The sequence below is a fragment of the Hakea prostrata genome, chromosome 8, assembly GCF_041222555.1.
Source record: "Hakea prostrata isolate BN-2017 chromosome 8, UWA_Hpros_2, whole genome shotgun sequence".
Lineage (NCBI taxonomy): Eukaryota > Viridiplantae > Streptophyta > Magnoliopsida > Proteales > Proteaceae > Hakea > Hakea prostrata.
Window position 1 is genome coordinate 4,170,610 of NC_142607.1, and position 21,667 is coordinate 4,192,276.

The window sequence follows — 21,667 nt, forward strand, 5'->3', positions numbered from 1 at the left end:
GTACATTTAGAGAGTGTTCTATTTCGTTTGATTCGAATCTGTGAGCGTAGAAGATCTAAGTAATGCTGCCCTCGAATGCAGGTAATCCAAGATTGTTTGCAGCTGAGATTTAAAACCATGCTATGAGAATGTTGATTGTATTTTTACACTCAGAGCAGAAAATATATTTCTCCTCAAAATAGAATGTCTACGTAAGTGAAAGTTTTGATCTCCAAACTAATTATGTCACCTTCATACATAATATAAAATTTTCCTTGTAAGACGAGTTTGCAAAATTGTACAAGGACATGAAAAAGCAATGGTATGCAGATATCCTAGATGACATCAAAGACTAGTAGAAATGTGAAGCAATGTTGACCAGAAAAAAAAAAAAAAAAAAAAAAAAAAAATGTGAAGCAATCCCAACAGAAGCTCTCCACTGTGATCCACCAATCATTACCAAACACTACATGTCTTCGATCCCATCACCCCTTTCCTTTAATGGAAGCTCGCCACTGTCTGTAATAAAAACTGAACATTTGGGTATGCCGGCGTGTCCTCCCTCAGCTTCAATTTCATATACTACATCCATCCCGGAAATCACCTTACCAAACACTACATGTCTGCCATCTAACCTGTTACAAGTTGAGGTAAAAAGGCGGCAGTGAATAAAAATGTAAATCATTTAAATGGAAACAATCTCATAGATAGGTCGACCAATCAACCCACAGTGGATCCTCAATCTCTAAGCAAGAAAAGTTTGGCAAAAGTGGATTAAGCTGTTACATTTTGAGTGATATGGTCTAGTAGATCCAGAGTTTAAAAATGGCAAAAGCTGTTATGGTGAGAAAATAAGACAAGCTAGTATTCACTCACTTACCATTTAGTTTTGGTCACAGCGATGAAGAACAGTGAACGGTTGGTATCTGGACTACCATCATTTATCATTGAAACAATCCCTTCTCCAGTGTGATTCAGTTTGAAGTTCTCATCAGGGAAATCTCTTCCATAGATTGATTCTCCACCTCTTCCATATTCATTGGTAAAATCACCCCCCATAATCAGAACTTTGCGGTAAATCCTGTGGAATTTGCTCCCTTTGAAGTGAAGAGGTCTCCCACTCTTCCTACTATTTCCATACTCCCCTGCAAAAAACAAGAAGAAAAAACATTTTAAGACAAGCCAAGCAAGGGACAGACAGCACTGAGGAACAAACAAAGATTGATGGGATATGATACCTGTGCAAAGCCCTCGGAAATTCTCTGCCCATCATCACAGAAATAATACTTGAAAAGATTAGTTTCTCTTCTCGCATAGTAGTGCAGCAATTATAATAACAATTAACAAACAAAAAGGATATATAGCACACTATGTAATCTGTTGTTTTCATATTTTACTACTTCAGCAGCATACTTGATGATCACACAACTGTATATACCTGCCGTAGAAGGAACTGCTTTCCCAAAGAGGCCAATGACAATACGACCTGAAATCAGAAAAACCATCACCGGTCACATTTAACCACTCGAGAAAAGATCTGTTATTGACAACATATTATATTATAACAAAAGAAAAGAAAAACATACCAACAGGCTCTCCACAAATCTCAACATCAAAGTATACCTTGTGAGTTATTTCCGTCAAGTTAACCTCCTGGAAAGTATAGCAACATTAATTAATGGACTTCTTTAAGTGCGAATAGATCAACGAATTCTCAGTCCAGGTCAAACCAGACACAGAGCATTAAATGGGAGACACCAGATTATCAATCTCCAACTAGATAGGATTTTGTTTTTTGTTTTTCTTTTTTCCCTCAAGAATCAAGATAAAGCAAGAACACATGCATCATCAGCCATGACCAAGCGTGGAGGATAGAAGCTAGAAATCTTGAAATCATGGGACTAGCTCAAACTTGTATCAGAGAAATGCTAGAAAGAGTAGCAAAAGCGAAACCGTACACAACCATTTCCTCACCTTGCCGAATTTAGAATTGATCACATTTCGTATGGACTCAATTCCAGCAGTAGCCATTTTTGTCTGCGAATAAAATGAATCCCCAATAAAGAAGAAGGAAAAAGAAATCTTGCAGAAGAAAGAACTGAAAAGAAAAGAAAGCAAAGCAAAGCAGAAGAGAAAGGGCAAGGGAAGAGAATTAACCTGGACTAGACTATAGGCTCCGAAAAAGGCCAGAGCCCATATACTCACGAAGGAGATCCACTGAGTAGTGGTTGCCATCTTCGTAATTAAACTCCTCACACTCTTGATCAAGTCTTCTTGATGATACAAAGCCAATGAAAACTAGATCAAATTAACATGAGAGCATAACTTGACAGAATCAAGTATATATATATATATATATATATATACAAATGGGGAGCACATGTATCAAGTGATCGATCTTACTCCAAAGAAGGAAACGGCTTCACACTTGGTCAACCGATGGCCAACGGTACAATTCAGTTATACCAGTCATGATGATCACCTGCTAATGGCAGTTTAGTTCGAGTCGATATTTCTGCAAAACAAAACGGTTTTACAAGTTTTCTGCTTCTCAAACCAAGAAAGAAAGAAACCGTTTTTCAATAAATTGTTAAGCGGTTTCTAAATAGACGGTGAACTCATGAAAGACGCCTGAAGCTCTCAGCAACTCTAATGGAATCCTATGGACTAGCCAAGGGCTTTTCATCTTTTGCAACTGAACAATGGACGAATAAATGAATTTCTACATTTATATATATATATATATATATATTTTGAACTATGCTAAAATAACTCCATTAAAATAGATACCGGTACATTACATGCCATTAAGTACATCAGTGTGGTTTGTATTACATACAAAAGAGAGTATATATATTTACAAGCATACTAACAGAAGGGAAAAAGAGATATCCCTAGTTAGCTTAGTAGTAGATTCAGCTAACTGTACAACAAGAGAGGTGCTAAGAGTGTGGATCATCTCTCCGTTTTACAACCACAAATTATGTAGGGTCCACAAGTAAAAAATAATAAAATATTTTTTAAAAAAAATTCATCACCCTAATCCTGTGGGTGGTTACAACCACAAACTATGTAGTAGGGTTTACAAGAAAAAAATAATATATATATTTTTTTAAATTATTACCCTAATCCTGTGGGCCCCTGTAATTTGTGATCAATAGTACTCGGGGAGCACACCTCGAGTGAGATGATCCGGACTCAGGTGCTAGATGGTAAGGTCCGGATGCGTGTCGTGGTGTGTGTACCATCTGTACGAGAGACTTTGAGTTGATCCATACATAGTGCAAGACACACAACTTGTAGGTCACAAGAACACCATCCAACATACACTCTAATTTAGTATAAAAAATTGCAAGAGTCCACATGTTCTATTTCACTATACCAATATTTTATTTTTTATTTTTTGAAGGGCCGTTTGGGGGGTGTAAATTTCAGAATAGTAACTTCACACTTTGGTTGTAGGACTTTATGTGTATGTCAATTAATTCTTAGAAATGACTTTATATATAAGGGAGCTAGATAACTATTTATATAAACAGGACTTCACTCTAATCCCAAAAAAAACTTAGAACTCTTGATCTTATACTATGAGAGGTAAATGCATGAGCCTCAAAGAAAAGAGTAACACAAGCAAAATTGTCAACCTCTAATAGAAGGGAGTGACAGCTTCCTGTTATCACTGTTCTTCTTTCCATTACAGTTTTCTAGACCGTCTTCAACTGAACCATTCTCAGCAACCACCTTATTGAGTTCAACCTGCAAATAAACATCAACAATTTACTAGGGGCCCTATACCTGAAATATTCCTACTGTTGATTCTTTCTTCATGATATATTCCCATTAGCTTGATTTATGTTAAGGATAGAGCTGTTATACCGTCAGTTGCTACTTAGCTATAAAGTTCCATTACACTGTATCATATTTCTCTTGTATAACCTACTCTGTACTTTCAATATATACATACTGTAAATCTCTAGCTACTTTGATATATTAGAAATCAGATTCTACATGGTATCAGGTTTGTGTTTCGGGCTTTTGCCCTAATTCCTAGCATGGCTTCCGCTCCTTTCTCTTCTTCTTCCTCTGCGATTGTGAGCATCAACGTTGCTGCCGCCTTACCACTGTAGCTCAATTCTTCTAATTTCCTCTTATGGCGTGTTCAGTTTTTACCACTTCTGCACGGCTATGATTTGTTGGGTTATATGAATGGTTCGTTGCCGTGGCCCTCTGCAACTCCTAGTTCTGATGATTCTGTATCATCTACTTCACCAACTGATATCTCGGAGCAGCAAGATCAGCTTATTTTAAGCTGGTTGGTTGCATCGGTGTCTGAGCGTGTTCTACCCCATATAGTTGCTGCCAAAACTTCGAATTGAGCGTGGAACAAGTTGGATATATCGCGTGTTTGCCTTTGGTTCAAGATCAAGAATCTTGGAATTAAAGAATCATCTCTTTAGGAATCAGCGAGGTTCTTTGTCGATTGGAGATTATCTTCTTGAAGAATAACCATCCAAATGAAGATCTATGCGAAATTGCGAAGAAAAACCATCTCGACATTGGCTTCATTATGGCAATGCCTGCAATCGAAAATTTTGCCGCAACATGAGGCTCTGATTTTACATCGCCTTCTGTAATGTGCATCTACACAACCCATCGTCGTTCAAAAATCAAATTCAAATAATACTCCAAAAATAAAAGTCTGGTAAATACCCGAAATCCCCACATCCAAACTCCATTAATGATTCGTCGTTCTTCCGAAACTCAATAGATTCAAATGCGTGAGACGATTGGGTTAGGCGACTGCTCAACATTTTTTTCCAGCTAAATTTCTTCTCCAACTAAGAACCAACAGAACCTCGGAAAATAACATAGAAGCAAACAAAAAGAAGACCCAATCGATTTTGAAACGAGGAGAGGATTAAAACAAAGAATTTATAGATCTAGATCTAAAAATATCTCTACCTTGGGTTGACGAAATAGCACGTCAGCATCCAAAGATATTTCTTAGCTGATAAGCAGAAAAACCTAAGAGTAGAAAGAAGAAATATAGCTAAGAATGACCTGGTGATGAACAGCTAGCGAACTTCGCCACTGCCTTCAACCTTTTTATTGTTCTGGTCTTTCGATGGAACTATGTGAAAGCTGGATGGATGGATGTGTTTCCCGAGATGTTGGGTTTCGGATTTTGAGGTTCTTTGGGATTTCGAACGATCTCTCTCCTTTTTCTCTGCAACTTCAAACAACTAAGTTCTTATGTAAGCGAGATTTGTTTTACTATTACAAACTATTTCCTTCACAATTTTACATAGATTTCCTTTGGATGGTTATTCTTGGAAGTAGGGTTTTCTTGTGTAATGGAAATGGGATTTCATTGAGTTTCAATCAAGGGCATCATTTTGTAAATTTGAAATCTTAAGATCCTTGAATATAAAATAAAAAGATTAAAATTTGTCTTTTTAACATAAACCGTTGGATCAAAATAGCATACATGCTACAATCTTGACCATTACACCATAAGGGTATTTTGATCATCAAAATTATGAGTTGTCCTTAATTAGTTATTTCTAAATACCACAGGGGAGCCATATGCAAAGAGAAAAAAATTTTTGAACTAAAAGTGACTTGGACCAAACCTTAGGGGGTCCAAATGAAAATTACCCATATATATATATATATATATATATAACGTGCCAATCAAATGGTCGATATTTTACTCTTCACCATGAACTTACGCAGTTCAATGATGTGCATTAATTGTGCAACATTGAAGCTCCATCCACCTTTTATTGTGTACTACAACACTCGATTGGAATTATCTTTTCCCATGAGAATCAAACGATCAAATCTCATTCATCTAAACGTAAAGGTCAAATCTCCATAGAAAAGAGAAAAGAGATTCCCTTTTCTCCATGTGTAAAATGAAAATACGGATTCTATGAAATTGAGGTACTGGGAAAGTTTTGAAAGAACTATTGAATAGACTTAATATATCAATAAACAAAATGAGCAAAAACTAAATTTGGGTTTTTCAAAATCAACTAAAATATATCTAAGGAACCTTTCATGGAAAGCATCGAACCTTTCATTTGCGGTAAGGGAGGTACTCATGAAATCTGTACTTCAATCACAACCCATATATCTAATGCAATGCTTTCGTTTTCCCAAAACTATATGCAAGACTTTGGACACAGTATGTCAAAGATTTTGGTTGGGAAAGCCCAATAAAAATAAACAATTGACTCTAGTTTCTTAGGAAAGACGCTGTAAACTCAAACAATAAGGTGAACTAGGGTTTAAGCGTATGGAGTAGATTAATAGCGCCCTATTACTCATGCAGGGATGAAGGTTTCTCAACTATCCTAATTCTCTTTGGGGAGAAATCATCAAAGCAATATACGACTCCAACTTGTCCATTTTCAACCCCAAAGTACAACACAAAAATGGATATTGGATATGGAAAAACATTACAAGTATCATCACAATGCTTCGATCAATGGTAAAAAGGAAAATTGGGGACGGGAATAACATACATTTCTGGTTTAACCTGTGGGTAGACTCAACAACATACTATGAACAACAAAGCAACAGTCAGAGAAGTCCATGAACAACAAAGCAACAGTCAGAGAAGTCCATGAACAACAAAGCAACAGGAAGGCTTTTTAACAAAATCACACAAGCCTAATACCTCCACCTCCATGATTGCCAATTCCTTCAATTAACCCATCCCAAACTCTGGACTCATGGCTGTCACTCTTATCAACAGCTGGCGAATTTATTGCAAAACTAGCAGGAATTGTACTAACTAAGATGAATAGTCATGATCCAAAACCCAACTATGCCCATTGGTAGAGGTTTTTTTGGAAGTTACCAATACATCCAAATTTAAAATATTCTTTTAGCCCTATTAAATGCAGGTCTACCAACAAAGAAGATCCTCTTCAAATGGAAGGTAACAAGCCAAACATGCGTCTTATGCAACAACTTTGAAGAATCGACATGGCATCTTTTTATATCATCTGATTGTACAAAGACAATATGGGCAGCGGGACCACTAGGGTTGCGAACGGAGTTCATAAGAAACACCTCTTTCCCTAAAATTTGCTTTTCTTTCCTTCATGAACGTAATATGGATAAAAATACCAAAAAGTGGTTTTTTTCAAATTTTATAATCACATGCTACTTCATCTGGTTAGAAAAGAATGATAAACTAATCAATAATAAAAATCTAAACCCAACTCAGACACTAAATAATAATAATAGTTGGATAAGGGACTAAAACCTATACCAAAATCATTTGGATGATATACCAAATAATGATGTCAATCCATCAACCACCTGCCTTAAATGTTTGACCTCACAAACAAATTTTGGAAACTTACCAACACTTTTATGTGCAAGTGTATCTACTGAGCCACAGGGCTCCATCTCTAGGACTACTCCAAAATGGAATTATTATGGATCTACAACAAGGCAAGGCCCAACCGGGGCAACTTTTGAAGTACTTATTAGAAATTATCTGGACTATAATACAAAACGCTCACATTGAAACTAGACGTTTGTAATGTAAAACATCAGGATACAATAAGGGCCGGACTGGTTACTTAGTTTGATTGCAGGAAACATAGGGTCTAATTATAAAGACATTATGTCTCATATTAGATGTAGCTACTACTTATAATCTTAATCCAAATTTCCCTTTATCATTAAAAAAAAAATTAATTAAAATAATGCTTTTTTTTTTTTTTTTAAATCTTCTTTGAACTTTTTACTCCAAAACTAAACAAAGTGAAAGGAAAAATCACTATTCTTTCGTATCCTTCAGACATTTTCATCCACATATTATTATGGTCAATTTTAAGGGTAAAATTTTACAAAAGGGTGAAAAATCACTATTCTAATTTTTGTTTTCCTTTTCTTTCCCACTATTTTGGTTAGTTTTATAAATTGAAATTCAGTTTTAACTAGTTTTTAATTAAAACATTAAATGACTATTTTTGTAAAGAAAAACTTAAAAGTAGTTAATAACGTAATTTTCTACCTGGGAAACTAGGTTTAGTTCACTTCTCCAATGAGGTTAGTGCATCAATCCTCATACAGTACATTTAGAGAGGGTTCTATTTCGTTTGATTAGAATCTCTGAGTGTAGAAGATCTAAGTAATGCTGCCCTCAAATGTAGGTAATCCAAGATTGTTTGCAGCTGAGATTTAAAACCATGCTATGAGAATGTTGATTGTATTTTACACTCAGAGCAGAAAATATATTTCTCTCCAAAATACAATGTCTATGTAAGTGAAAGTTTTGATCTCCAAACTAATTATGTCACCTTTATACATAGTATAAAATTTTCCTTGTAAGACGAGCTTGCAAAATTGTACAAGGACATGAAAAAGCAATGGTATGCAGATATCCAAGATGACATCAAAGACTAGTAGAAATGTTAAGCAATCACAAGAGAAGCTCTACACTGTCCACAATCATTACAATTCGTCTTCCATCCCATCACCCTTTTGCTTCAATGGAAGCTCGCCACTGTCTGTAATAACAACTAAACATTTGGGTATGCCGGCGTCTCCTCCCTCAGCTTCAATTGCATATACTACATCCATCCCGGAAATCACCTTACCAAACACTACATGTGTGCCATCTAACCTGTTACAAGTTGAGGTAAAAAGGCAGAGAATAAGAAGGTAAATCATTTAAATGGAAACAATGTTATAGGTCGATAAATCAACCAACAGTTGATCCTCAATCTCTAAGCAAGAAAAGATTGACAAAAGTGGATTAAGCTGTTACATTTTGAGTGATATGGTCTAGTAGATATAAAGAACCAGCAGAAAAACAAAAGACCCAGAGTTTAAAAATGGCAAAAGCTGTGATGGTGAGAAAATATATAAGACAAGTATTCACTCACTTACCATTTAGTTGAGGTCAGAGTGATGAAGAACAGTGAACGGTTGGTATCTGGACCATCATTATTCATTGAAACAATCCCTTCTTCAGTGTGACTCAGTTTGAAGTTCTCATCCGGGAAATCTCTCCTATAGATTGATTCTCCACCTCTTCCATCTCCATTGGTAAAATCACCCCCCATAATCAGATATTTGCGGTAAATCCTGTGGAATTTGCTCCCTTTGAAGTGAAGAGGTCTCCGTCTCTTCCTACCTTTTCCATACTCCCCTGCAAAATTTTAAGTCAAGCCAAGCAAGGGACAGACACTGAGGAACACACAAAGATTGATGGGTTATGATACCTGTACAAAGGCCTCGGAAATTCTCTGCCATTACAGAAAGAATACTTGAAAAGATTAGTTTCTCTTCTCGCATTGTAGTGCAGTAATTATATTAATAACAAACTAGAAGGATATATACATAGCACTATGTAATCTGTTGTTTTCATATATATTTTAGTACTTCAGCAGCATAGTTGATGATCACACAACTATACCTGCTGTAGAAGGAACTGCTTTCCCAAAGAGGCCAATGACAATTCGACCTGAAATCAGAAAAACCATCACCAGTCACATTTAACCACTCGAGAAAAGATCTGTTATTGACAACATATTATAACAAGAAAAGAAAAACATACCCGCAGGCTTTCCACAAATATCAACATCAAAGTACACTTTGTGAGTTATTTCCTTCAACTTAGCATCCTGGAAAGTATAGCAACATTAATTAATGGACTTCTTTAAGTGTGAATAGATCAACTTTATAGTTCTAACTCTCAGTCCAGGTCACACCAGATACAAAGCATTAGATGGGAGACACCAGATTATCAATCTCCAACTAGCTAGGATTTTGTTCTTTGTTTTTCTTTTTTTCCCTCAAGAATCAAGATAAAGCAAGAACACATGCATCATCAGCCATGACCAAGCGTGGAGGATAGAAGCTAGAAATCCTGAAATCATGGGACTAGCTCGAACTCATACCAAAGAAATGCTAGAAAGAATTGCAAAAGCGAAAGCGTACACAACCATTTCCTTACATTATAGAGTTGAGAATTTATCACATTACGTATGGACGGAATTAATCCAGCAGTGCCCATTTTTATTTGCGAATAAAATGAATCCCAATAAAGAAGAAGGAAAAAGAAATCTTGCAGAAGAAAGAACTGAAAAGAAAAGAAAGCAAAGCAAAGCAGCGTAGATGGGCAAGGGAAGAGAATTAACCTGAAATCGAGTGTAGGCTTCGGAAATGACCAGAGCCAATATAAACGCTAAGTAGACCCAGTGAGGAGTGTTTGCCATCTTCGTAAACTCCTTGCGCTCTCGATCGAGTCTTCTTGATGATACAAAGCCAATGAAAACTAGATCAAATTAACATGAGAGCGTAACGTGACAGAATCAAGTACATATATATACAAAATGTGGAGAACATGTATCAAGTGATCGATCTTACTCCAAAGAAGGAAACGACTTCACACTTGCTCAACCGATGGCCAACGACACAACTGTACAAACAGAATCGGTTAGACCAATCATGATGATCACCTGCTAATGGCAGTTTAGTGTAAAGTCCTCCATTAATGAGGGCTCAAATTTGACAAACCATTGTAAAATTTTCTTCTCTCTACCTTATTTACTTTGAAACTTCTCTTCTCTTATCTCCCCGTTCCTTTTTGAAGAGACTTTTGGTGTCTTTGTTTTGGGTTCTCCTTTCTCCTCCTCTGCTTTAGGGTGGGGTTTGTTGGTGGGGTGTGGGGTGGGTTGGTGGGGTGTGTGCCTCCTCTGGTTGTGTGGTTGGGTGTGTATGGTTTTGGTTTTTGGTTGTTGCCTGTGTTGTTTTCTTTCTTGTGTCTTTCTGTGTGGCCCGGGGTGTGGTCTTCGGTTTTTGTGTTGGTTCGTGTGTTTGTTGTTGGGGGTGGGTGTGTTGGGTGTGTTGTCGTGGTTTGTTTTGGACTTGTTGCTCCTGGGTGTGTCGCGTGTGCTGGTTAGATCGGGTTGGTTTGTGTTGATGATTTTTATTGTTTGGTTGATTCTTGGGTGGGTTTGTTGGTTTTGGGTTCTTTGACTTGTTCTTGGGGAGTTTGCCTTTGGGTCGTATTGTTACCGTTCTTGTGCCTTGTGTGGTTGTTTGTTTTGTTAGTTGTTGGGGGTTATTGTATCCCTCGGTCCTCTGGGCTATGGATTGTGTGGGCCTCTGTGGACGATCTTTCTCTCGGTGCCTTGTGGGGGGGAGGTCTGGTCTTTTGTGAGTCACTGGTCGTGGGTCCTGTTGTGGGTGGGTTGTTGGCTTAGGAGATGGACGTGGGACGGCCGATCGCTGGTGGGTTTATCTCGTCTCTGTGTGGTTTTGTCTCACTTCTCTGTGATGTTGGGTATTGTTGTGATCCTTCATGTTACCCTTGTTTTTTTTTTGATCGGGTGTTTTGGTCGGTGGGTTGGTTTTCATGGGTGGTATGTGTGCATCGCTTCGGTGTGGTTCTGGGTGGTTGTGGCCTGTTTTCTAATCTTGGTAGATAGGGGATCTCCTTTTGGTTGGTCTGGCTTCGGTCTCTAGTGTGGGGGTGTGTTGCCTTTGTACCGTGTTGGTGGGGAGTCCTCTTTGTGGATCAGCTTGGCCCGTGGGTTGTTCTCACGGGTCTTTGCCCATTGGTGATCTCTGTGTTCATTGTTTAGGCTCTGTTCCTTTATGAACTTCTTCCATAGGTTTTGGTTAGTGATTCGGATGTTGTGGTTTGGTCTCTTGGGGGAGCTTTGTATTTTGTACTTTCTAGTGTGCATCTAGGTGTGGGCTATGCTTCTGGATGTTTTTGATGTATTTACTTTTTGCCTCGTTGGAGGGTACTCTTTGTGTCCGTGCATGGAGGTGAGTCGTGGAGCATTTGAAGAGTCTTTGGACATGGATCTTGGTTTCGCCCCCTTGGTGTGTGAGATGGCCATTATTGGTGATGATGCTTTCACTGGTTGGGGTGCTTTGGGGAGGCTCCGCGTTCATCTAATCAACTTATCTCCATCGCCCTTGTGGAGTGTTCTGTGAGTGGGGAGGTATCCTATTCTTGGGTGTTGGTTGTAGGGGTTCTGCGTCCGCCAACTTGTGGGCTGTTTTTCTTGGGTTTGCTGGTTTGGTTGGTTATGGGATTTGATGGGTGTCGGTGAGTGTGGTCTTTCTGAGCCCGATCCGCTTTGTGATCGGCTCGTTGCTCTTTTGACCTTGTCCACTTACGTGGTGGGTGGGGGGTGTTGGTGATGTCCCACAATGGTGTGCAACCAGCTCGAACGTTGAGCTGTTGTCACGGCGGTCATCTCGGTATTCACTATCGGTTTGTTATGCTACTGCGGGTGACGTGCTTTGGGCATGGGCATAGATGGTGGTTGGCTATGCGGATGGATTCTTATAGCCACACTATGACCTGGTGGTTACGGGTGGCACTCCTGGGTGTTTGCTGCCGGGCTACAGGTAAGGAGGTTGGTTGTGGGGATTTGGGGGTATTGACTTCGATGATTTTTTATGTGTTGTCTTCTATACGGGTGGTGTTGTTTAGTGCTGTATGGTTTGGAATCCATCAACTAGATGTAGGGCCTTTCTCCATGGAGTTTGGAGGAAGTTTATGGGGAGGTTTTGGTCAAGGTGACATGGTCGGTTAGGAGCTTGTTGGTTTGAAACAGCCCAGGCATGGTACAAGGTTTGATTCATTCATGTGGATCATGGGTATGCATCGCCTTGTGTGTTTGTTAGATTTTCAAGGATTTCATTATTCTTTTGCTCTATGTTGTGCATGTTGATTGTTGGTCGGATGTTTTGCGTTGAAGCACATTGAGCAAGTCCTTTGCATGAGGTTTGGGGCTGACAACAATCTTAGGCTAGATTTATCGTGATGAGAACTAGGTTGTGGCTATCACAGAAGGTATGTCGAGGTACTTGGATTTAATATGAGCAAAGCTATCTGTGTCCTTGGTGTCTTTGTTGAGTAGTGACGTCCTCAACTGAGAGGGGATGAAATGAAATGCATTCCCTACTCTTCAGCGGTGGAAGTCCGATGTATGCCATGGTCCGTACTAGACCCGATATTGCACATGCGGTAGGAGTTGTTAGTAGATTTCTATCCAATCCTGGAAAGGAACACTGGAAGCGGTGAAGTGGATAATGAGATATCTTAAAGGTACTACTAACATTTCTCGTGTTTTGGAAGCCACCACCTATGTTACAAGCATATCGAGATGCTGATTTGGTGGGGACATTGACTCTAGGAAATCCACATCGGGATACCTAGTTACCTTTGCGGGGGGCGTGTCATGGCAATCTAAGTTGCAAAAATGTGTGGCTTTGTCATCTACCGGCGAGTACATCGCTGTTGTTGAAGCATGTAAGGAGATGCTATGGATGAAGCAATTCACTCAAGAACTCGGTCGAAACAAGAAAAGTATGTCATTCATCGCCGCCAAAGTGCAATTCATATAAGTAAGAATCCAAGTTTGCATTATAAATCCAAACACATCCATGTAAGGTATCATTGAATACGAGATGTCTGAACGGAAGCGATTGCAGATTGAAAAAATCCATACGACAAAAATGGAGCGGATATGATGACAAAGGCACTACCAAAGGGCAAACATAACTACTGCGGCAACACGGCGGGCATGATCTGTCCCTCCATATGAGTCGGAGGGGAGTTTGTAAAGTCCTCCTCATTAATGGAGGGCTCACAAAGTTTGACAAACACGGTTGTAGAGAGAAAGTTTTCTTCTCTCTCGCCACTTATGTTGACTTTGAAGAGAAAGCTTCTCTTCTCTTATCTCCACCGAATTCACCTATTTATGACAAAGGAGACAACCATTAATATGGACGGTAAGTCCTTTGACAAATTGTCAAGGGAGATAAGGCAACGTTCATCCTTTCTCCTCCTCTCCGTAATAGCAGGGTAGGGAGGTTTGCTTGAGTGGCGAGAGAAGTGTAGAGAGAAGCAAGAGAGTGAAGCCAAGTGAGAGAGGCTAAGCCAAGTGAGAGGCAGTCAGTGTGGGAACACTCCTCTAGAGTTGAGGTGTGAGTTGAGAGAGGGTGTCGGGGGTATCCGGTTTGGATACGGGGTTGGGTTGGGTTGTAAATCCAAGCACTGTACAAGAGTTGTATTTCAACTTTCTCATAGTGAAGGTCTCATTACGCCCGTGGATGTAGGCAAAGCCGAACCACGAGGGAAAATAGTGAACCGTCTATCGGTCTTTTTCCCAACATTTAGTTCGAGTCCATATTTCAGCAAAACAAAATGGTTTTACAAATTTTCTGCTTCTCAAACCAAGAAAGAAAGAAACTGCTTTTCAATAAATTATTAAACGGTTTATAAATAGATGGTGAACTCATGAAAGACGCCTGAAGCTCTCAGCAACTGTAATGGAATCCTATGGACTAACCAAGGGCTTTTCATCTTCTGCATGCAATTGAACCATAGACGAACCCCTAAACTGAATTTCTACATTTATATATATTTTTTTGAACGATGCTACAAAAAACTCCATTATAGATACCGGTAAATTACATGCCATTAAGTACATCATTGTGGTTTGTATTACATATATACAAAAGAGACTATATTTACGAGTATAGTAATTAGTAACAGAAGGAAAGAAGGAAAAAGAGATATCCCTAGCGGAGAGGTGCCAGGAGTGTGGATCATCTTTCCTAACGGGAGTGCTCTCCCAACAGCTTTACAACTGCAAACTTTGTAGGACTAAAAGGTAAAAATAATAAAATATATATTTTTTAAAAATCCATCACCCCAATCATGTGGGCCCTTGTAATTTGTGATCAATAGCCCTCGAGGAGCACATGTCAGGGAGATGATCTAGACTCAAGTGCTAGATGGTAAGGTTAGAATGTGTGCCATGGTGTGTGTAGCAACTGTATGTGAGACTTTGAGTTGGTCCATACACAGTGCAAGACCCACAAGAACACCATCCAACATATGCTCTAATTTAGTATAAAAAAATGCAGGAGTCCATAAGTTCTATTTCACTATACTAATTGTTTTTGGAAGGGTCGTTTCGTTGGGGGGGAGGGTTTAAATTTCAAAATGGTAACTTCATTTACATCTTAAAAGTAAAAATATTTCGAGAAACTTCAACAATGGCTTCCTCGTAAAGAACACCGTGACTACATTGGATAACCATTGATGACTAACATCCAATTTTGTATTTCACATCAAGAAACATCGTGGTTTGTGTTTATCTCTGTCACCATACATATTGGAATTTGAGCCATTGGGTTGTAATGCTATGCAAATGACAAAAGATGTGCAATTTGCAAAGGTTAATGTAAAAGGAGATGATATGGAGATTATCCAACTCTTACAACATTTGGAGAAAAACAGAAAATTATATGATTAATTACTTTTAGGTTTTTCCTTCTTAAAAGTAGTCACAATGCTACAAAACTAGCTAAAACTGAATTTTGGTTTACAAAACTAACCAAACAGTAATCTTTATTTTCTTTAAATATTTTTATCCCTAAAACTAACAACACCAATGAAAAAGATCATTATTTTTTCATCTCCTTGGATATTTTCATCCCTATATTGGTAGGGCCAATTTTAAGGATAAAAATGTCCAAAAGGATAAAAAAAAAAAATAATAAATTATAAAATCACTATTTTAGTTAATTTTGTAAATTAAAATTCAGTTTTAGCTAGTTTTATTGACTGAAAGATAGAGTGAATATTTTATAGCCCCTAAAGCATAAGGAAGAACAATTGTGACAATAAAATTTAAAGTTTAAAATTTAAAATTGTCACAAATCGCTTGCAATCTAGTTAAGCCTGATACATATGCAGAAAAAATGAGTTCTTGTTGAGCTTTCAATTTATAGTTGAAGGCATTTATGCCTCAAATAACTGACAATCAATGTGATAAAAAGGATCTACACTTCTATCTCACCGTTTTTTCTTCAATGAAGCAAGGTCTGTCTGATTTCCATCAAAAATTTAATTGCAGGTATTGAAGAGTAAAGGTTTTGTGGATGTGAAACAAAGTAATCCGTATGCTCGATCACATTCTTGTGCTGAAAACTCCTCAACTGGGAGAAGTATGATTTAGCAGACCAAGCATTAGACATGAAAAATGTACAGTCAATTCCCGTGCTGGTGCCCAGAAACTTTCTTGTACAGCAAGCTGGATTTCTATTTTTTTTTGGCCAAACAAGCAAGCTGGATTTAATACCCCTTATTGAGGCTGGGTTGATTGAGAAGAGGCATAAATCGCAATGCATCGATGTATCATGCCATGTTTGTCAGCATATACATTCTTTTATGGGTAAGTTCACTGAACATGCTGCGTAAGATGCACCTACTAACATGGATTTTTTTCTCTGCATAGTATAAAATTTTCCTTGTAAGACGAGTTTGCAAAATTGTACAAGGACATGAAAAAGCAATGGTATGCAGATATCCTAGATGACATCAAAGACTAGTAGAAATGTGAAGCAATGTTGACCAGAAAAAAAAAAAAAAAAAAAAGGAAATGTGAAGCAATCCCAACAGAAGCTCTCCACTGTGATCCACCAATCATTACCAAACACTACATGTCTTCGATCCCATCACCCCTTTCCTTTAATGGAAGCTCGCCACTGTCTGTAATAAAAACTGAACATTTGGGTATGCCGGCGTGTCCTCCCTCAGCTTCAATTTCATATACTACATCCATCCCGGAAATCACCTTACCAAACACTACATGTCTGCCATCTAACCTGTTACAAGTTGAGGTAAAAAGGCGGCAGTGAATAAAAATGTAAATCATTTAAATGGAAACAATCTCATAGATAGGTCGACCAATCAACCCACAGTGGATCCTCAATCTCTAAGCAAGAAAAGTTTGGCAAAAGTGGATTAAGCTGTTACATTTTGAGTGATATGGTCTAGTAGATCCAGAGTTTAAAAATGGCAAAAGCTGTTATGGTGAGAAAATAAGACAAGCTAGTATTCACTCACTTACCATTTAGTTTTGGTCACAGCGATGAAGAACAGTGAACGGTTGGTATCTGGACTACCATCATTTATCATTGAAACAATCCCTTCTCCAGTGTGATTCAGTTTGAAGTTCTCATCAGGGAAATCTCTTCCATAGATTGATTCTCCACCTCTTCCATATTCATTGGTAAAATCACCCCCCATAATCAGAACTTTGCGGTAAATCCTGTGGAATTTGCTCCCTTTGAAGTGAAGAGGTCTCCCACTCTTCCTACTATTTCCATACTCCCCTGCAAAAAACAAGAAGAAAAAACATTTTAAGACAAGCCAAGCAAGGGACAGACAGCACTGAGGAACAAACAAAGATTGATGGGATATGATACCTGTGCAAAGCCCTCGGAAATTCTCTGCCCATCATCACAGAAATAATACTTGAAAAGATTAGTTTCTCTTCTCGCATAGTAGTGCAGCAATTATAATAACAATTAACAAACAAAAAGGATATATAGCACACTATGTAATCTGTTGTTTTCATATTTTAGTACTTCAGCAGCATACTTGATGATCACACAACTATACCTGCTGTAGAAGGAACTGCTTTCCCAAAGAGGCCAATGACAATACGACCTGAAATCAGAAAAACCATCACCGGTCACATTTAACCACTCGAGAAAAGATCTGTTATTGACAACATATTATATTATAACAAAAGAAAAGAAAAACATACCAACAGGCTCTCCACAAATCTCAACATCAAAGTATACCTTGTGAGTTATTTCCGTCAAGTTAACCTCCTGGAAAGTATAGCAACATTAATTAATGGACTTCTTTAAGTGCGAATAGATCAACGAATTCTCAGTCCAGGTCAAACCAGACACAGAGCATTAAATGGGAGACACCAGATTATCAATCTCCAACTAGCTAGGATTTTGTTTTTTGTTTTTCTTTTTTCCCTCAAGAATCAAGATAAAGCAAGAACACATGCATATCAGCCGTGACCAAACGTGGAGGATAGAAGCTAGAAATCTTGAAATCATGGGACTAGCTCAAACTTGTATCAGAGAAATGCTAGAAAGAGTAGCAAAAGCGAAACCGTACACAACCATTTCCTCACCTTGCCGAATTTAGAATTGATCACATTTCGTATGGACTCAATTCCAGCAGTAGCCATTTTTGTCTGCGAATAAAATGAATCCCCAATAAAGAAGAAGGAAAAAGAAATCTTGCAGAAGAAAGAACTGAAAAGAAAAGAAAGCAAAGCAAAGCAGAAGAGAGAATGGGCAAGGGAAGAGAATTAACCTGGACTAGACTATAGGCTCCGAAAAAGGCCAGAGCCCATATACTCACGAAGGAGATCCACTGAGTAGTGGTTGCCATCTTCGTAATTAAACTCCTCACACTCTTGATCAAGTCTTCTTGATGATACAAAGCCAATGAAAACTAGATCAAATTAACATGAGAGCATAACTTGACAGAATCAAGTATATATATATATATACAAATGGGGAGCACATGTATCAAGTGATCGATCTTACTCCAAAGAAGGAAACGGCTTCACACTTGGTCAACCGATGGCCAACGGTACAATTCGGTTATACCAGTCATGATGATCACCTCCTAATGGCAGCTTAGTTCGAGTAGATATTTCTGCAAAACAAAACGGTTTTACAAGTTTTCTGCTTCTCAAACCAAGAAAGAAAAAAACGTTTTTCAATAAATTGTTAAACGGTTTCTAAATAGACGAGAACTCATGAAACTGTAATGGAATCCTATGGACTAGCCAAGGGCTTTTCATCTTTTGCAACTGAACAATGGACGAACCTGTAAATAAATTTCTACATTTATATATATATATATATATATATATATATATATATATATATATATATATATATATATATATATATATATATATTATATATATATATATATATATTTTTAATTTTTTTTGAACGATGCTAAAATAACTCCATTAAAATAGATACTGGTACATCACATGCCATTAAGTACATCAGTGTGGTTTGCATTACATACAAAAGAGAGTATATATATTTACAAGCATACTAACAGAAGGAAAAAAGAGATATCCCTAGCTAGCTTAGTAGTACATTCAGCTAACTGTACAATAAGAGAGGTGCTAAGAGTGTGGATCATCTCCCCGTTTTACAACTACAAACAATGTGGGGTCCACAAGTAAAAATTAAAAAAATATTAAAAAAAAATCCATAATCCTAATCGTGTGAGAATTACAACCACAAACTATGTAGGGTTTACAAGTAAAAAATAATAAAATATTTTTTTTTTAAAATTATTACCCTAATCCTATGGGCCCTGTAATTTGTGGTCAATAGCCCTCGGGGAGCAAACCTCGAGGGAGATGATCCGGACTCATGTGCTAGATGGCAGGGGCGGAATCAAGATTTAATAGTGGGGGGGGGCGAATAATAAAAGTTCAGATTGGGGAAGCACCAATACTTTTCGCCACACATATTGTGTGGGTCCTTATAATACCCATTAGGGTTCCACCTATGAATTATTTTATTATATTAAGAAATACGCCTATATATATTTTGTGGGGGCTCACATATATTTGACAAAAATAGATAAATTATTAATAATGATATTTTTTTTTCAACAAGATATAGGTAAATTAAAGCATCAATTACAAAAAAAATACACGTGACTTTAAACTGCAAAAAATTTGCAAACAAAAAAAAAATTTAGGTAAGAAATGCAAACCAATGGTAGTTAGTTACCTTAAAATTATAGACATTTTATTTACAATATAAAATCAAATAATAAAAATTGCAAACGAAATACAAAAACAAAGAATATAAAATCAAATAAAGAATAACATAAAAAATAAGTAAAAGAGAAAAAATAAATAAATTGAAAAAGAAAAAGAATCTTATTGTGCAGAAGATTTTTTTTCCAAATTCCCTTAATCAGCATTTATAGAATAAATAAAAAGAAAGAAACCGAAGAGAAAAAATAGGAAGAAAAGAAGAGATATGAGAGAATAGATAGTGATTGACAAGTTAATTTCCATTAGAAATGACCTTTTGAATATTTAATAATATATTATTTTCAAAATTTCCTTTAACCCACGTTTATAGAAGGAGAATAAATAGGAAGAAAAGATGTGAGAGAGAAGAGAGGGGAGAATAAATAGGGATTGAAGATTTATTTTTAGATAGGGATGACATTTATACCCATTATTTTACCTTTAAAATTTGTTTTCAAATTTATTTTTTTTTTGGGGGGGGGGGGGGGGGCTTAATGGGTCCGCCCCTGCTAGATGGTAAGGTCAGGATGCGTGTTTTGGTGTGTGTACCATCTGTACGAGAGACTTTGAGTTGAAACAGACACAGTGCAAGACCCACAACTTGTGGGCTACAAGAACACCATCCAACATACGCTCTAATTTAGTATAAAAATGCAGGAATCCACAGGTTCTATTTCACTGTACCAATATTTTATTTTTTACTTTTTAAAGGGCCGTTTGAGGGGTGTAAATTTCAAAATAGTAACTTCACTTTGGTTGTAGGCCACTTTATGTGTATGTCAATTAATTCGTAGAAATAACATTATATATAAGGGAGATAACTATTTATATAAATAGGACTTCACTCTAGTCCCAAAAAAAACTTAAAACTCTTGATCTTGTACTACGAGGGATAAATGCATGAGCCTCAAAGAGATATGAAAATGGTAATTTTGTTTACATCTGAAAAGTAAAAATATTTTGAGAAACTTCAACAATGGCTTTCTCATAAAGAACATTTTGACTATAATTATAATGTTTTTTTTTTTTTTTTTGAACCTTTTTATCCCAAAACTAAACAAAGTGAAAGCATGGCCACTCCAATTAGAATCAGACTCGCTGAAGGCCATAAGGTTACTGGACCCAGAAGTTAACGAGCAAGGATCGATGGGAAAATTAGTTGCTGAAATTCGAAGCCTATATGCATCTCAAGGCCATGTTAGATTTAGTCATGTGAGGCGTCAAAATAACAAGGTTGCTGATTGGTTGTCTAAGAGGCGGCTAATTGGAAGAGATGATCTGGTCTTTTTCAATGATCCCCGTAGGAAATGACAGACATCCTTAGAGAGGATTGTCTAAGGAGTTGTGCTCTAGTTTGATTTGTTTTGTTTTTTATGGGTCTTTTGACCCCGTTTTATAACCCAAAAAAAAAAAAAAAAAAAACCAAAGTGAAAGCAAAAATCACTATTCTTTCGTATCCTTCAACATTTTCATCCCCATATTATTATGGTCAATTTTAAGGTAAAATTTTACAAAAGGGTGAAAAATCACTATTCTAATTTTTGTTTTTCTTTTCTTTCCCACTATGTTGGTTAGTTTTATAAATTGATATTCAAATTTAACTAGTTTTGTTAATTAAAACATTGAATGACTATTTTTGTAAAGAAAAACTTAAAAAGTAGTTAATAATGTAATTTTCCCATTTTCTACCTGGGAAACTAGGTTTAGTTCACTTCTCCAATGAGGTTAGTGCATCAATCCTCATACAGTAAATTTAGAAAGGGTTCTATTTCGTTTGATTAGAATCTGTGAGTGTAGAAGATCTAAGTAACGCTGCCCTCAAATGTAGGTAATCCAAGATTGTTTGCAGCGGAGATTTAAAACCATGCTATGAGAATGTTGATTGTATTTTACACTCAGAGCAGAAAATATATTTCTCCCCAAAATAGAATGTCTATGTAAGTGCAAGTTGTGATCTCCAAACTAATTATGTCACCTTTATACATAGTATAAAATTTTTCTTGTAAGAC

General features: G+C 37.2%; 3 protein-coding genes across 3 annotated transcripts; all 3 read right to left on the reverse strand.

The window, feature by feature from the left end:
* Nucleotides 1-445: 445 nt before the first annotated feature.
* Nucleotides 446-2,010, reverse strand: LOC149006377 (peptidyl-prolyl cis-trans isomerase CYP19-4-like). The gene is made up of 6 exons (XM_089165404.1): nucleotides 1,954-2,010; nucleotides 1,566-1,632; nucleotides 1,418-1,465; nucleotides 1,218-1,241; nucleotides 860-1,124; nucleotides 446-614 (listed from the first exon to the last, which is right to left on the reverse strand). The coding sequence occupies exons 1-6, from the start codon at nucleotides 2,008-2,010 to the stop codon at nucleotides 446-448; spliced, it is 630 nt and encodes a 209-aa protein (XP_089021530.1).
* A 6,447-nt stretch (nucleotides 2,011-8,457) lies between these two features.
* On the reverse strand, nucleotides 8,458-10,226 carry LOC149006378 (peptidyl-prolyl cis-trans isomerase CYP19-4-like). The gene is made up of 6 exons (XM_089165406.1): nucleotides 10,149-10,226; nucleotides 9,566-9,632; nucleotides 9,425-9,472; nucleotides 9,231-9,254; nucleotides 8,896-9,157; nucleotides 8,458-8,629 (listed from the first exon to the last, which is right to left on the reverse strand). The coding sequence occupies exons 1-6, from the start codon at nucleotides 10,224-10,226 to the stop codon at nucleotides 8,458-8,460; spliced, it is 651 nt and encodes a 216-aa protein (XP_089021532.1).
* Nucleotides 10,227-16,484: 6,258 nt separating this feature from the next.
* LOC149006379 (peptidyl-prolyl cis-trans isomerase CYP19-4-like) lies at nucleotides 16,485-18,044 on the reverse strand. Its single transcript, XM_089165407.1, has 6 exons — nucleotides 17,988-18,044; nucleotides 17,601-17,667; nucleotides 17,453-17,500; nucleotides 17,257-17,280; nucleotides 16,899-17,163; nucleotides 16,485-16,653 (listed from the first exon to the last, which is right to left on the reverse strand). Exons 1-6 carry the CDS (start codon nucleotides 18,042-18,044, stop codon nucleotides 16,485-16,487), a joined length of 630 nt encoding a protein of 209 aa, XP_089021533.1.
* Between the last annotated feature and the right edge of the window lie 3,623 nt (nucleotides 18,045-21,667).

Coding starts and splice junctions, on each gene's coding strand:
- LOC149006377 (XM_089165404.1), bottom strand. CDS start 2,010: ATGGCTACTGCTGGAATTGAGTCCATACGAAATGTGATCAATTCTAAA. Junction 1,466..1,565: donor GATTTGTGGAGAGCCTGTTG/GTATGTTTTTCT, acceptor TTCTGATTTCAG/GTCGTATTGTCATTGGCCTC. Junction 1,125..1,217: donor TTTCCGAGGGCTTTGCACAG/GTATCATATCCC, acceptor TGTTTTTTGCAG/GGGAGTATGGAAATAGTAGG.
- LOC149006378 (XM_089165406.1), bottom strand. CDS start 10,226: ATGGCAAACACTCCTCACTGGGTCTACTTAGCGTTTATATTGGCTCTG. Junction 9,633..10,148: donor AAGCCTACACTCGATTTCAG/GTTAATTCTCTT, acceptor TATACTTTCCAG/GATGCTAAGTTGAAGGAAAT. Junction 8,630..8,895: donor ACTCTGACCTCAACTAAATG/GTAAGTGAGTGA, acceptor AACTTGTAACAG/GTTAGATGGCACACATGTAG.
- LOC149006379 (XM_089165407.1), bottom strand. CDS start 18,044: ATGGCTACTGCTGGAATTGAGTCCATACGAAATGTGATCAATTCTAAA. Junction 17,668..17,987: donor TCAATTCTAAATTCGGCAAG/GTGAGGAAATGG, acceptor TATACTTTCCAG/GAGGTTAACTTGACGGAAAT. Junction 17,281..17,452: donor AGCAGTTCCTTCTACAGCAG/GTATAGTTGTGT, acceptor GATGATGGGCAG/AGAATTTCCGAGGGCTTTGC.